This window comes from Pneumocystis murina, assembly GCF_000349005.2.
Source record: "Pneumocystis murina B123 chromosome Unknown supercont1.6, whole genome shotgun sequence".
NCBI classification, from domain to species: Eukaryota; Fungi; Ascomycota; class Pneumocystomycetes; order Pneumocystales; family Pneumocystaceae; genus Pneumocystis; species Pneumocystis murina.
Genome location: NW_017802364.1, coordinates 371,351 through 383,872, shown reverse-complemented (window position 1 = coordinate 383,872; position 12,522 = coordinate 371,351). Strand labels below are relative to the sequence as shown.

At 27.8% G+C, this 12,522-nt stretch overlaps 9 protein-coding genes across 9 annotated transcripts; 5 read left to right on the top strand and 4 right to left on the bottom strand.

The window, feature by feature from the left end:
- Window positions 1-104: 104 nt before the first annotated feature.
- PNEG_01301 (hypothetical protein) lies at window positions 105-1,115 on the bottom strand. Its single transcript, XM_007875035.1, has one exon. The coding sequence runs from the start codon at window positions 1,095-1,097 to the stop codon at window positions 252-254; it is 846 nt and encodes a 281-aa protein (XP_007873226.1). The 5' UTR covers window positions 1,098-1,115; the 3' UTR covers window positions 105-251.
- Window positions 1,116-1,686: 571 nt separating this feature from the next.
- Window positions 1,687-2,278, top strand: PNEG_01300 (E3 ubiquitin-protein ligase RBX1; the record flags this gene model as incomplete). The annotated part of the gene is made up of 4 exons (XM_007875034.1): window positions 1,687-1,881; window positions 1,930-2,008; window positions 2,065-2,135; window positions 2,180-2,278. 4 exons carry the CDS (start codon window positions 1,687-1,689, stop codon window positions 2,276-2,278), a joined length of 444 nt encoding a protein of 147 aa, XP_007873225.1.
- Window positions 2,279-3,158: 880 nt separating this feature from the next.
- Window positions 3,159-5,105, top strand: PNEG_01299 (eukaryotic peptide chain release factor subunit 1; the record flags this gene model as incomplete). Its single annotated transcript, XM_007875032.1, has 14 exons — window positions 3,159-3,244; window positions 3,288-3,319; window positions 3,365-3,406; window positions 3,454-3,834; window positions 3,880-3,942; window positions 3,983-4,069; window positions 4,110-4,136; window positions 4,183-4,371; window positions 4,423-4,479; window positions 4,524-4,574; window positions 4,623-4,694; window positions 4,741-4,881; window positions 4,929-4,948; window positions 4,993-5,105. 14 exons carry the CDS (start codon window positions 3,159-3,161, stop codon window positions 5,041-5,043), a joined length of 1,299 nt encoding a protein of 432 aa, XP_007873223.1. The 3' UTR covers window positions 5,044-5,105.
- A 170-nt stretch (window positions 5,106-5,275) lies between these two features.
- On the top strand, window positions 5,276-6,408 carry PNEG_01298 (hypothetical protein). Its single transcript, XM_007875031.1, has 2 exons — window positions 5,276-5,593; window positions 5,639-6,408. Exons 1-2 carry the CDS (start codon window positions 5,362-5,364, stop codon window positions 6,235-6,237), a joined length of 831 nt encoding a protein of 276 aa, XP_007873222.1. The 5' UTR covers window positions 5,276-5,361; the 3' UTR covers window positions 6,238-6,408.
- A 133-nt stretch (window positions 6,409-6,541) lies between these two features.
- On the bottom strand, window positions 6,542-7,331 carry PNEG_01297 (hypothetical protein). Its single transcript, XM_007875030.1, has 5 exons — window positions 7,236-7,331; window positions 7,127-7,192; window positions 7,013-7,086; window positions 6,877-6,970; window positions 6,542-6,830 (listed from the first exon to the last, which is right to left on the bottom strand). Exons 1-5 carry the CDS (start codon window positions 7,323-7,325, stop codon window positions 6,570-6,572), a joined length of 585 nt encoding a protein of 194 aa, XP_007873221.1. The 5' UTR covers window positions 7,326-7,331; the 3' UTR covers window positions 6,542-6,569.
- A 348-nt stretch (window positions 7,332-7,679) lies between these two features.
- Window positions 7,680-8,786, top strand: PNEG_01296 (hypothetical protein). The gene is made up of 5 exons (XM_007875029.1): window positions 7,680-7,980; window positions 8,113-8,216; window positions 8,258-8,314; window positions 8,397-8,485; window positions 8,527-8,786. Exons 1-5 carry the CDS (start codon window positions 7,683-7,685, stop codon window positions 8,771-8,773), a joined length of 795 nt encoding a protein of 264 aa, XP_007873220.1. The 5' UTR covers window positions 7,680-7,682; the 3' UTR covers window positions 8,774-8,786.
- A 304-nt stretch (window positions 8,787-9,090) lies between these two features.
- On the bottom strand, window positions 9,091-9,640 carry PNEG_01295 (ribosomal protein L13; the record flags this gene model as incomplete). Its single annotated transcript, XM_007875028.1, has 2 exons — window positions 9,458-9,640; window positions 9,091-9,404 (listed from the first exon to the last, which is right to left on the bottom strand). Exons 1-2 carry the CDS (start codon window positions 9,600-9,602, stop codon window positions 9,091-9,093), a joined length of 459 nt encoding a protein of 152 aa, XP_007873219.1. The 5' UTR covers window positions 9,603-9,640.
- A 374-nt stretch (window positions 9,641-10,014) lies between these two features.
- On the top strand, window positions 10,015-11,025 carry PNEG_01294 (hypothetical protein; the record flags this gene model as incomplete). Its single annotated transcript, XM_007875027.1, has 7 exons — window positions 10,015-10,063; window positions 10,111-10,257; window positions 10,299-10,416; window positions 10,463-10,616; window positions 10,716-10,809; window positions 10,857-10,936; window positions 10,980-11,025. The coding sequence occupies exons 2-7, from the start codon at window positions 10,180-10,182 to the stop codon at window positions 11,023-11,025; spliced, it is 570 nt and encodes a 189-aa protein (XP_007873218.1). The 5' UTR covers window positions 10,015-10,063; window positions 10,111-10,179.
- Window positions 11,026-11,144: 119 nt separating this feature from the next.
- On the bottom strand, window positions 11,145-12,475 carry PNEG_01293 (hypothetical protein; the record flags this gene model as incomplete). The annotated part of the gene is made up of 6 exons (XM_007875026.2): window positions 11,145-11,296; window positions 11,340-11,585; window positions 11,634-11,679; window positions 11,724-11,786; window positions 11,833-12,125; window positions 12,169-12,475. The coding sequence occupies 6 exons, from the start codon at window positions 12,473-12,475 to the stop codon at window positions 11,145-11,147; spliced, it is 1,107 nt and encodes a 368-aa protein (XP_007873217.1).
- Between the last annotated feature and the right edge of the window lie 47 nt (window positions 12,476-12,522).

Genomic DNA, 12,522 nt, shown 5'->3' with positions numbered 1-12,522 from the left:
TATACATACATAATTATTCCAATTACAATGAAATACTATGTAAACTTTCATTTATGAGGAAATAAAATAATAATATTAAAGAAATAGCTGTTATAATTTATTTGATTTTTAGGAATTTTTGAGATCTCTTATATAAAAATACTTTAGAAAATTTAGTGAAAATATTTTTGTATATAATGGTCCATTTTTCTTAAGAATATAGACGTACAATCTTGAAGTATTTACGATTAATTGCATCTTTCCCTTTATTTTTAAGTATTTGCTGATGACTTATTTGATTTGGGAGATGGTAAAAGTAGACTTAATAATTTTTCTTTCATATCTTCTATGTTACTGTTATAGTTATCAACGTACATATTATTCCGGAGCTGCGTTTTATTCTTCTTATAAAAAGTCGTTTTTTGATAACTATCTTTTTGATTTCTCTGCATATTATGAAAATCTGAATATAGTGATAAAAGAGTATTTTCCTTGATTTCTTTTTTCTTTCCTACTTTTTTTATTGATGAATATGTTTTTGAATAAAATGTATCATTAAAATCAGAAGAATCACTTGTTTCTTGTTTCCGTAATGCTTGTTTTTGTTTCCTTTCATTCATATCCGCTTGAAATAACATTTTTGGTGAAGAAGAATGAACTTCATGTGATAATGGTATAGATGGTCCATACAAAGATTTTTCTGATGTTTGCTCTAATGGTTTAAAAGAATGAATTTGAGACAGAGATGGACTATTAGTGTCAAAAAATGTATCCTGAGTAGAAGAACATAAACCCCTCGGTGCCGACGTTTGTATATCTTGGGATGATTGATGAAAATGCAAAGGTTGTAAATGTGGAGTGTTATATGTAATTTTGGAAAAAAATGATGGAATAGGAAGATTAGAGGCTGCTGGAGAATGATGAAATGTTGGCCCTGCATAATGACTTGATTCTTTATGGGGAGTAATTGATAATTTGTGAGACATCGAATCGTTAATTAATTCTGTCTCTGGAGATTGAACATTTGCATTAAAAAATTGCCAATTTGTAGAGTCCTGTTTTTCGTACTTGTTATCCGAAATTACTTTCCTAGCTAACTTCTGCTTTCGTGTCTTCATTTCTAAATTTAAATACTATATTCATATTTTTTTTTCACAACAATTAAATATCTTTATTTAAATCAATATTTCTCCTTTTAAAAACACAAAAAAAAACATCTATTCAAAAAAATACCAGTACTCCTTTAAAAAACAATTAAATAGAATCCCTGATTTAACCTTTTTAGCCTCTTTTATGTTTTTTAATTGATAAAACATATATCTTATTTTTTCGTCTAATTTCTTGGTTTTTTTATCAATTTTTTCCGTTTAAACAATATGTCTATATTTTTCATAATATTTTATCTTTTTCTTTATGTTTTTAACCTCTCTTTCCGCTCTTTTTATCTAATATATTAAGATCTTTATATTTTAAGATTTGTGTGTTATCGGATGGGTAAAGTCTTATATCAGAGCTAACGTCATAATTTTCAAAAAATATATAATACCTTATAAAGATATATGAGATCTGTTAGAAGACTTATTTTATGATATTATATTTGCTTAAATATATATAAAAAACATAGAAAGCGTTCCTTTAGTTTTTGAGTTTTATACTTGTTTTTGGATTCAGAAGTTAACATAAAACCTTTTAAAACATAAAGTTATTATGGAATATTCATTATCGGAGTCGCAATCTATGGTGGAAGATTCTATGGAATTTAGAACAGAGGGAAATGTTTTAGAAGAGTTTGGTACTTTACCAACGACATCTACAAGTATTCCTACAGAAATAATAGAAGACGAAAAACCATTAGGGCCATCTGTTTCAGGAACTTTGAAGCCACGTTTTGAGGTTAAAAAAGTATATATTATTATTATAATATTTTTTTTTGATTTTTATTTTTTATAGTGGAATGCAGTAGCACTTTGGGCATGGGATATTATTGTAGATAATTGTGCAATTTGTCGCAATCATATTATGGATTTTTGTAAGAATTATATTCTTAAAAATAAATGGCTTGATTGTGTTTTTTAACATGTTTAGGTATTGAATGTCAAGCTAATCAAGTTGCGCCTATAAGTGAAGCATGTACTGTTGCATGGGGCATTTGTAATGTATTATTATTATATACAAGGACATTTTTTTAATTTTAGTGAAGCATGCATTTCATTTTCATTGTATTTCTCGTTGGCTTAAAACTCGTCAAGTTTGTCCACTTGATAATAGAGAATGGGAATATCAAAAGTACGGGAGATAACTGTCCCAATTTCAATGGCAATGTTGGTTATTATTTTTAAAGCAATAGGGGTTTTTATAAAATGTTTTGCTCAAGAATCTGTTTTGATGAATAAATAATAAATTAAATTGGAAAACTTTGATCTGCAAACTTTTCGCAGATATAGGATATTAAATAGGCCGAATAATACGTATATTAATATTTTATTATTTTTGTGCTGAAATATTTAGTTTTTATTTACTAAGTTGCTTTTTTTTTAAAAAATTGTTTCTGTAGATTTAAAAATGTTAATGTTTCTTTAATCTATTTAATATAATTTATATTTTAATTAATTTTTTGTTTAAAAATTGAATGTTTTAATGTAATGCTTTTTGTAGATAATTGATTTGTTTAAATAAACACAATATTTGGATTTCTTTATGAAAACAATATTAGGCATCGCCTATTCCCAATAATTTAAAATTTAAAAAATAAAATCTATTTATAAAAAATATATAGGATCTTATCCATCATTAAAATGGAAAATGTATATTCTATAATTAATTTTAAGATAATTTTGAAAAAAGTTTAAGTAAAAAAATATTAAAAATACTTTAAATTATGATATTTTAATTAGAAAAAAAATGATGCAATGTATTATAAATAGAATTTTTAGATTCCTCTATCAAGTTTCTTCTAAATTTTAAGTATAAAGCTTCTATGAAATATAAACTTTTTTTTACTAATAAAACGTTATCGCCAGTAACTTTAAAATTTTGTATAGGGAAAAGATTAAAAAAAAGCCTGAAATAGGGTTATTAAAGACTGAATAAGGTTTTCTTGACTCTTAAGAACTTATATAGATTGATATATATTTTTTTGGTACATTTTTTTAATTGAAAAATAAGCGAAATAGATAAATATGAATTCAAATTCAAATGATGTTGAAAAAAATGTAGAAATGTGGAAAGTTAGAAAGCTGATTAAAAGTTTGGAGTCAGCACGAGGGTTTTTGTTCTTTATTTTTTTTAAAAGAATCTTATATGTTTAGAAATGGGACTTCTATGATTTCTCTTATTATTCGTAAGTATTTGTGCCTAAATAATCTATGATTTATCTCTTTTTTAGCACCAAAAGATCAAGTTTCCCGTGTAAATAAAATGCTTGGAGGTTTATATGAGAACACAGCTTAAAAAATGATTAATTTATTGTTTTAGATGAATATGGAACAGCATCAAATATTAAGTCACGAGTTAATCGATTATCTGTACTTGGAGCAATTACATCTACTCGTGAGAAGCTTAAATTATATAGCAAAGTTCCTCCCAATGGCCTTGTTATTTATTGCGGAGAAATTATTACAGATGATGGAAAAGAAAAAAAATTGAGTATTGATTTTGAGCCATTTAAGCCAATTAATACATCACTGTATCTTTGCGATAACAAATTTCATACGGAAGCTCTCTCAGAATTGCTTGAAAGTGATCAGAAATTTGGGTTTATTGTTATGGATGGTAATGGGTCACTTTTTGGAACACTTTGTGGAAATACGCGTGAAGTTCTTCACAAATTTACTGTTGATCTTCCAAAAAAGCATGGTATATTGCTTATATTTCTTTTTATATAAGGAATTAATTCTAAAGGTCGTGGCGGACAATCTGCACTGCGTTTTGCTCGTTTAAGAGAGGAAAAACGGCATAATTATGGTAATTGCTAATATTTAGTGGAAAATCTTATTGGGAATAGTAAGGAAGGTTGCGGAAGTAGCAGTGCAGCTTTTTATTACGAACGACAAAGTTAATGTAGCAGGATTGATATTGGCGGGATCAGCAGGTATATTACTATTGTAACCATTTCTCAAACTAAATTTAAGATTTTAAAACGGAATTAAGCATTTCTGGTTTCTTTTTGGATATTTTATATATTTTAATACTTACTTTTTAAAGATATGTTTGATTCGCGATTAACTTCAAAAATTATTAAGATCGTTGATATTTCTTATGGAGGAGAAAATGGGTTTAATCAAGCTATCGAGCTTGTTTCTGATATTCTTTCCAATGTTAAATTTATTCAAGAAAAAAGACTTATTCAAAAATATTTTGATGAAATATCACAAGATACTGGAAAATATTGCTGTAAACATTTGATATAGATAGCTTTATGTTATAGTATCTAATTATAACTAGATGGTGTTGAAGATACGTTGAAAAGCCTTGAATTAGGTGCCGTCGAAACAGTTATCGGTTTGCTTTTTATAATTATTGTCTTGAAAATTGAATTATTCTAGTTTGGGAAAATTTAGATGTCATACGATGGACTCTTTGCGATTCTAAAGGAGGTATTGTTTAAATATATAAATATTATAATTTCGTGTTTATATATTTAGATACTGTTATTGTTCATTTTACAAAAGAACAATGTGAGAAAAATAGAGAGCCTTTTATAGATAAAGAAACAGGTAATTATCAATCGATTATTTTTATCATTCTTATCACTTTTTATAGGAAACGAAATGGAAGTTGTCTCATCAATTCCTTTTTTAGAATGGTTAACAGAAAAATATAAGGACTTTGGCGCAAATCTAGAATTCATAACTGATAAATCGCAAGAGGGAAATCAATTTTGTAAAGGATTCTTCGGCATTGGTATGTTTCTTTTTTTTTAATTTTTTTTTTTAAAAAAATATAAATAGGTGGGCTTTTACGATATAAAGTAAGTATAGGTTGTTCAGCCTATCCAATTTTAATCCTTCCAAGCTTGACTTTTCTACAATTGCTATGGATTCTGATGATTATTATTCTGATTAATTTTTTTATATGGTCATATAATTCGATTAAATTTTCATCTTTTAAAAAATTAATTTCTTTTTATTTTTATTTATCAGTATTATCTTTTTACATTTTAGTGATATTTCCATACTAATTAATCTCTTTTTTATGTATTTTTTTTAAATGCCTCATTTCTTCTAATACCGTCTTTTCGCATGCTTAAGAAAAAGATTGCCGGAACTTGAAAAAAATTAAGATTATTCTTTGAATGGGTTTCTTATTTTTTTAATAAGGATCTATGACCCAGCATAATTATCAGCAATTCTATATGATCTGTCGGGTCCAGTAAAGCAGAATATGAGTATTCCAGCTAATTTCCCGTTACATTCTTCGGAGTTGCCATTTCAACAGATTGCTAATAATAATGATCAAAATCAAGCATCAACATTTCTTATGCTTCTATATGGCGATTCATCTCAAGAAAACTCTAATTTTTCGTCACTCCCTAATGAGCAATTAACAATTAATAATTTAGAAATGATGCGACCGCCAGTAAAAAAAAAAAGATGTCAAGTAAGGAATGCATGTGGTAAGTAAATAATATTGAATAGAACAAATTTATAACCTATTAAAGTGAATTGTCAGAAGTCAAATAAAAAGTGCGAAGAAGTACGTCCATGCAGTCGATGTATCAAAAATCATTTAGTTGATTCTTGTACAAATTCTAAGCGAAAAAAGAGACAAAAAGGTATTAAACGAGGCCCGTATAAGCGTAGAAAGAAAATAGTTATGGATAATAATCCGATCGCACCATCTATGGATACGATGGTACCTTTGCTTGAAACACCTGCTACAACTAATATGGATTCTTCTTTAATTGATTTTACTGGCCAGCAATTTTTCGAATTCGATTCATTTCCCAGACTCTTTATGCAATCTCTTTCTGTCCCTTCTTTAGATTCTATGTCTTCCTATCCTGCTATGCCTCCTTTTGAAGATAACCATACGTCTTCGGAAACAGCAATTGATTCAGCTATTCAATGTCCAACAAGACCTCAAGATAATCCTCTTGAAATGGTATCTACTTTACTTGATGATACCTTAATGAAGAGCTTTACTGGGCATGTACTAGATAGTCGTATGGATCCATCATGTCGACCTTTATCACTTGGACATGAGGCTGATCTTGGAACTTTAGCATCACTCTGTGCTGCTGTATTGGGTGAAGAATAAATAGAATACCTGCAACAATATAAGAAATGAGGATTTGAAGAGTCAGAGATAAAAGATGATATCGAAGATTCTATTAGTTATATATAGAAAAGATATTGAAAAATTAGAGATAAACTCTAAAAATGTTAAAACCATAGATCAATTGTTAGAGTTGAGATATATGAATGGAAATATTTTCATGAAGAAGTGTTTAATTTTACCTTTTCAATTTCCCTAAAATAAATGAATTGTACAATGTGTGGCTTCTATCTGATAATATATTATAAGATATGTCGTACATTGATTTTTTGTTTAGATATTTGTAATAGATATTTATTTTTTTAGGAATTATATTATGAAGAAATTGTTGGTACAACGTCCTTAAGATAATAATAAACATGCCCAACAAACATACCAAGTAAATCGCCCTTAGGAATCGTATTATGAAGGATGAATGAAAACCAAAGTAAAATCCATGGTAAATATGGCGCATTAAAGACAAATAAACCAAGAAATGACAAACGAACTGAAGGATTCCGTCTCGACCATAAATAAATCAAACAGAACGACAATGGAGATGCAAGAAATGTTAGAGAAACGAGAGGCGAAAGAATCTATAGTTAATATTAATTAAAGAATTAATTAAAAAAAAAAAAAAACAAGTAAAGATGTTGTAGCGTAAAGCAAAAGATAAGCAAATTCACGAGATCTCCCCCTGAACGATGTTTCTTCAAGCATACGACAGTATCGTGCGCTATTCGAAATAAGTTATTTCTAAAAATATATCCCCTTTTACATAAAAAAAATATGAAATAAAAAATCAAAGCTTAAGTTCCCAAAATAAAGAAATGTTGTAACAAGTCTCCAATACTACATTCTTAACAAAAACTCCTTATAAAAAATGCCCTACTTGTTTACGAATAATAACTGAATGCCATGAAAAAAATAACTGAAATGGTGTCACCCAATTACATTGCTAAATTCTTCAATATATTATATCAATTCCTTAAAAAACTTACTACTGCAATACTTGTAGCAATTGCTCCAGTAATAAATAGGCGTGTAACAATAGGTACATCCATGTACCAGGCTTCAAGAGGCCAAAGCATATTTAAAAATATAGTATACTTATATTTATAAACTGTAGCTGTATATTTTTTCGGTCTTACGTTACATAGACACGGGTGTCCTTAAAAGCTTGATATAGATAAGACTTTATTTTCTTTAATATATTCTTAACCTATTGATGAATCATTAATTATATATTATAAAAGATAAGTATGTCTATGTTTTAAGGAAATACATGTTTTTATAAAAAACCGGTTTAAAAGTAATGGATTGCTGGTTTCTTTAAGTTAGGGATCCTTTACGTTAATCAAACGAGTTTCGGACACGTTTTATTTACGGACACACTTTAAAATTTTAATTATGAATTAATAAAGCTGCGAGGGTTAAGAAAAGAGTTTATGGCAACATCACATGAGACGGCAGTTGGTTCAGAGATATCTGGAATACTTGGAGGAGCGTCAGAAGCCCCAGTTTTTCTTAAACGAGTTTCGTTTGATACCTTTGATAATAGGGATGCTCGTGATTTTAGTTTAACGTTACGTGCAACACATCGTTCGTATACATATAGTTATCGTTCTCGTACATTTTTATGTGGAATTGATCAGAATGATTATTCAGAATCGGCTTTAGATTGGTTGATTGAAGTGTTAGTTGAAGATGGAGATGAAATTATTGCATTGAGAGTAATTGATCCAGGTAAGATGGATAAGGGGTTTAGGAGAGGATTTAGGGGGATGGGTTAGGGTTAAAAAAGGTTAAAGGAAGCTGAAGAGTTATATTTATATATATATATATTTTTAATATATGATTTTTAACATATATTAATAGGATCCCGTATGGCAGCTGGGTTATCGATGCAAGAAAAGATGTATCGTAAAGATGCAGACCTATTGATGGAACGTATTCTTCAAAAAAATGAAGAATCCAAAGCGGTATAGTTAAGTATTTATATTGATATGTTTAATCGAATTAGATTTCTGTTATGGTTGAATTTGCAATGGGAAAAGTGACAACGACTCTATTACACCGGGTAAGGTGATATTAGATCAGTGTAATATTTATATTACACTGGTATTATGTCTAATTTTATGTTTGGTTAATTATGAGAAAAGATTCATATTTATCAGCCGGATTCTCTTATAATTGGAACACGTGGTAAAGGACTTGGGCTTCAAAGTTTACTTCCAGGATCGATTTCCAAGTTGATAATTGTAGTAAAAGGATTATGTTAACATGTGTTAGATATTGCTTGGCAACTTCACCTGTGCCTGTCATTGTTGTTCGTCCTGACAGAAAACGAGAAGAAGCTAAGTCAAAACGACTTGCAAATCCTTTACGACAATCGTATGTTGAAATACTTGAAAAATCAAATAGTTCAATGGATTTTCGAACACTAAATCAATCGACGCAAGCAGAAAAACCAAGTAGTACAATAAAAAGTCATTTTGGTATTTTTGGAGGATCAAAATATAAACGACTTTCTGTTTAATCTATTAAAAACGGATAGGAATTTTATCTGGTAATTGATATAGACTTAATAAATGTCATCATCAAGAATAGTATTATTATAAATCTTACTGCATCAATGAGTTCTGGGTAATGTTTTACAAATCTGAGTTTTAAGCTATTCTCCTATGTAGTTTACATCGTTAGCTTCTCTAGATTTTAGTGTAGATCTTCATTTAGCAAGAAATTCAGCACAATCTTAGTTTGGAGTGATTCGACGGGTTTTATTAAAGATATATAATAAATATATAAAAAATGCTTTAAACAGACTGCAAATTTTTTTAAAATTATTTTCATCATTTAGATTGGCGTAGATAACCATTTTCCAGAACTTGTCCAAACTCTTTGTATATTTTTATAATAAGGATGACTTTCCCCTTCAAAACATTTTAGTCGATCAAGACGACGATCTCGAAGTCGGTTCTTTGGAAGCATTCTTGAAACTGCATGTCGTAGAACAGCACTAGCTCCTTCACGTTCTATCCACTGTTTCATCGTCCATTTTTTTAGCCCTCCTGGTCGACCAGTATGTCGTACATATGTTCGATTTAGTTTACGTGTATCAAGTCGAAGTAATGCACAATTTGTAACAATAACGTAATCACCCACATCCGCTAAAATTTATATTAAAATATGTTCGATATTAATATATTTTAAAAAAAATTACCTGCTGGATGATAAATAGGTTTATGTTTTCCCATAAGAAGACATGCTAAAGTACTTGCAAGTCTTCCTAGAATACAATTCTTTGCCGATATTTGATGCCATAACCGAGCATTAGCAAGTCTTATTTCCCCTTGAAGATAAGACATGCTTAATATTGTTTTTTATATCCCTTTATCAATATTTCGAAGTATATTCTATTATTTTTTTCAAATAATTAAACATCTATATTGCAAATATCTCTTTATAGATATTAATATTAATATATTAATATATTAATACATATAATTTCTAAAATAAAAAATATTTTAATACTGATAATTTAATAGGCATTAAGGCAATTTGTTTATTTAATTTTATATAACTTAATAAATTGCATATTTATAGTAATATATAATCTATGTTCTTATGCAAAGTAAAACTAACCTATAATTTATCTATATCTTTCTAATTTCTCATTTTATATTGAAAATATAAATAATATATTTTTTTATATTTTATAAATGATTGAAATATTAAAAACGAACATTAAAAGATCATTAATTTTTATAGTGAAATTTGATTGTTTTAAAACATGTCTTTCTATTGAAAAATACTATAAGAGAATATTGTAATTTTACTTTTTATACAATATTTCCGATAGGCTTAAGGTCTTAGAAAATAAAGCATACAAGACGCATATAAGACGCATATAAGACGCATATATACAGTCTATTTCAAGATAATATGGCGGATATGGAGAATTTGGAGTTTTCAGAATCATTTACAACAATGTTTACTATAAAAAAAAACCGCTATGCTCAAGTTGGTTTTAATAGATATTAATAATTTACTCAGTAGTATAGCAATTTCAAGTTTTACTTGATAGATCTACACCATATAAGGCTTGGCGATGGCTCGGATCACTTGGGTTGTTAGTCTTATTTATGATACGAATTTTTGTGGCTCAAGGATGGTATATTGGTAAATTAAATAGTATATATTAATGATAGATATTGATGGTATATAGTATGTTATGCTTTATGGATTTATCTTTTGAATTTATTTCTTGCCTTTCTTACGCCTAAGCTTGATCTTTCACTTGAACAAGATTTACAAGAGGAAGATACAGAAGTACGATTACCGATTCATCAGGATGAAGAATTTCGGCCATTTATTCGAAGGTATGTTGTTAAAAGGATAAGAAATGCATAAATGATATAATTTTTTGTTTCTTCTCTGAAAAATCGATTGTTAATTTGTCTTTTAATTATTATAAATAGACTTCCGGAATTTAAATTTTGGTATTCTGCAACAAGAGTCATCCTTATGGCTTTTATCTGCAGTTTTATTCCCTTCTTTGATATTCCAGTATTTGTACGGCAATGATTGGATTTTTTTATATTTAAAACTAATAGTGATAGTGGCCAATTTTGTTGATGTATTTTTGTATTCTTTTTACATTTACTATGCGTAGACAAATTAAACATATGATTAAGTATAGGTAGGAGAGTATCTTGATAGAATTTTGTATTTATTATTATTAGATATGTTCCTTTTGACATTGGGAAAAAACGGTTCTCTTCAAAATAAGGATGGTGTAGTATAATTATTATTTGCTTTAAAAATATTATGATGTTTAAGACAAATGGATGAATGTATGCTAAAGCATATGAAAAATATGAAAATAGTTAATAAAAACATGTTTGACTTTAAAATTTAAACATATTGTTACCCATTGTTATGTCATCCCTTGTTTCTTTTTTGAAACGTTTTAAACAACGTTCGAAGTCGAAAACTGTCCTGACATTTTTTGTGGAGACTTGATGTCTCCAAAAATGATGAAAAGAAATAAATGTATAACCTAAAAATTAATATGTGAAATTTAAGAAAAATAAGAGATATACAAAATAAATGTTTTATAGTTTCTTCGACATATACGCTATAATTGTAGCACTGAATAAAAATTCTTTCGAGTCTGTTTTCATTCATTAAATCTATAATGTATGCCAGGATATTTATAGCAGCAAGTGCAAAAGAATACCAAGGAAGGTTAATGTCAGTATGATTTGATCTAGATTCCGATATCATGATTTTAGTGTATTCATTTTGTGTTAATACAAAGTGATGTAGTAATTGTAGTCCAAAAATTCCTAGATAAAAAATAAATATTGTTAATCTTAAAATAAATATCATTCTACCCATAGATCTAAAATCTGTACTAGGATCATCTCCTTGAAAACCTAACTAAGATATTTAGCCAATATTTTAGCAAAATTAAAAATTGAAACCATCACCCAATTTTTTTTATTATTTTGTATTCCTTTTCCACTTACAATTAGTGCATCCCATATCTATTTTTGTTAAAATATCATACAATTTTTCAATATTTATTATTACTTCTTCAAACATTTTTTGATTTTGATAATATTCAACCTCTGTAAGACATTTTTGCATTATACTTTTTTTTTCTTTCTGAATAAAAAAAATACTCATAACTGAATAACGTAAACAGAGGCATTGTTTGGAACACATATCTTCTCTATAACTGTACTCTATTTTTTTCTTTAATAAAATTGACGTAATCACCGTATCAATAAACTTGATTTCTTCAAATGAATCTAAACTTCCTGCTCTATAGAGCAAATCCTTCCATTCACTATAAACAGATACTGACAAACATAATTCTACATCTTTATATATTATATTTAACCCATAATAGATAAAAAAAATTACAAATATTCCAAACTAAACTTTCTAACTTCTTATTTTCTTCAATATTCCAAATTTTCCGTCTTTCCTCCCCCCATTTCAACGACGATTCTTCCAATGATATATATGAATCTAAAATTCTGCAAATAGATGTCTTATGTGATACAATTCTATAAATTCTTTTATAGATTCTTCTTATTCTCCATATAGTTTCACAAATAGAATCTTTTAAAAAAACCCAAAAAATATCCTTTTTATTTTTTTTTTTTAAACTATTATTAAGTATTCTCTTTCTAATAATATTGTGTATTATTATATCATTCAATATCATGGCTTTGTTATTAAATATATTTGTTTAAAAATTATCTTATAAGGGTT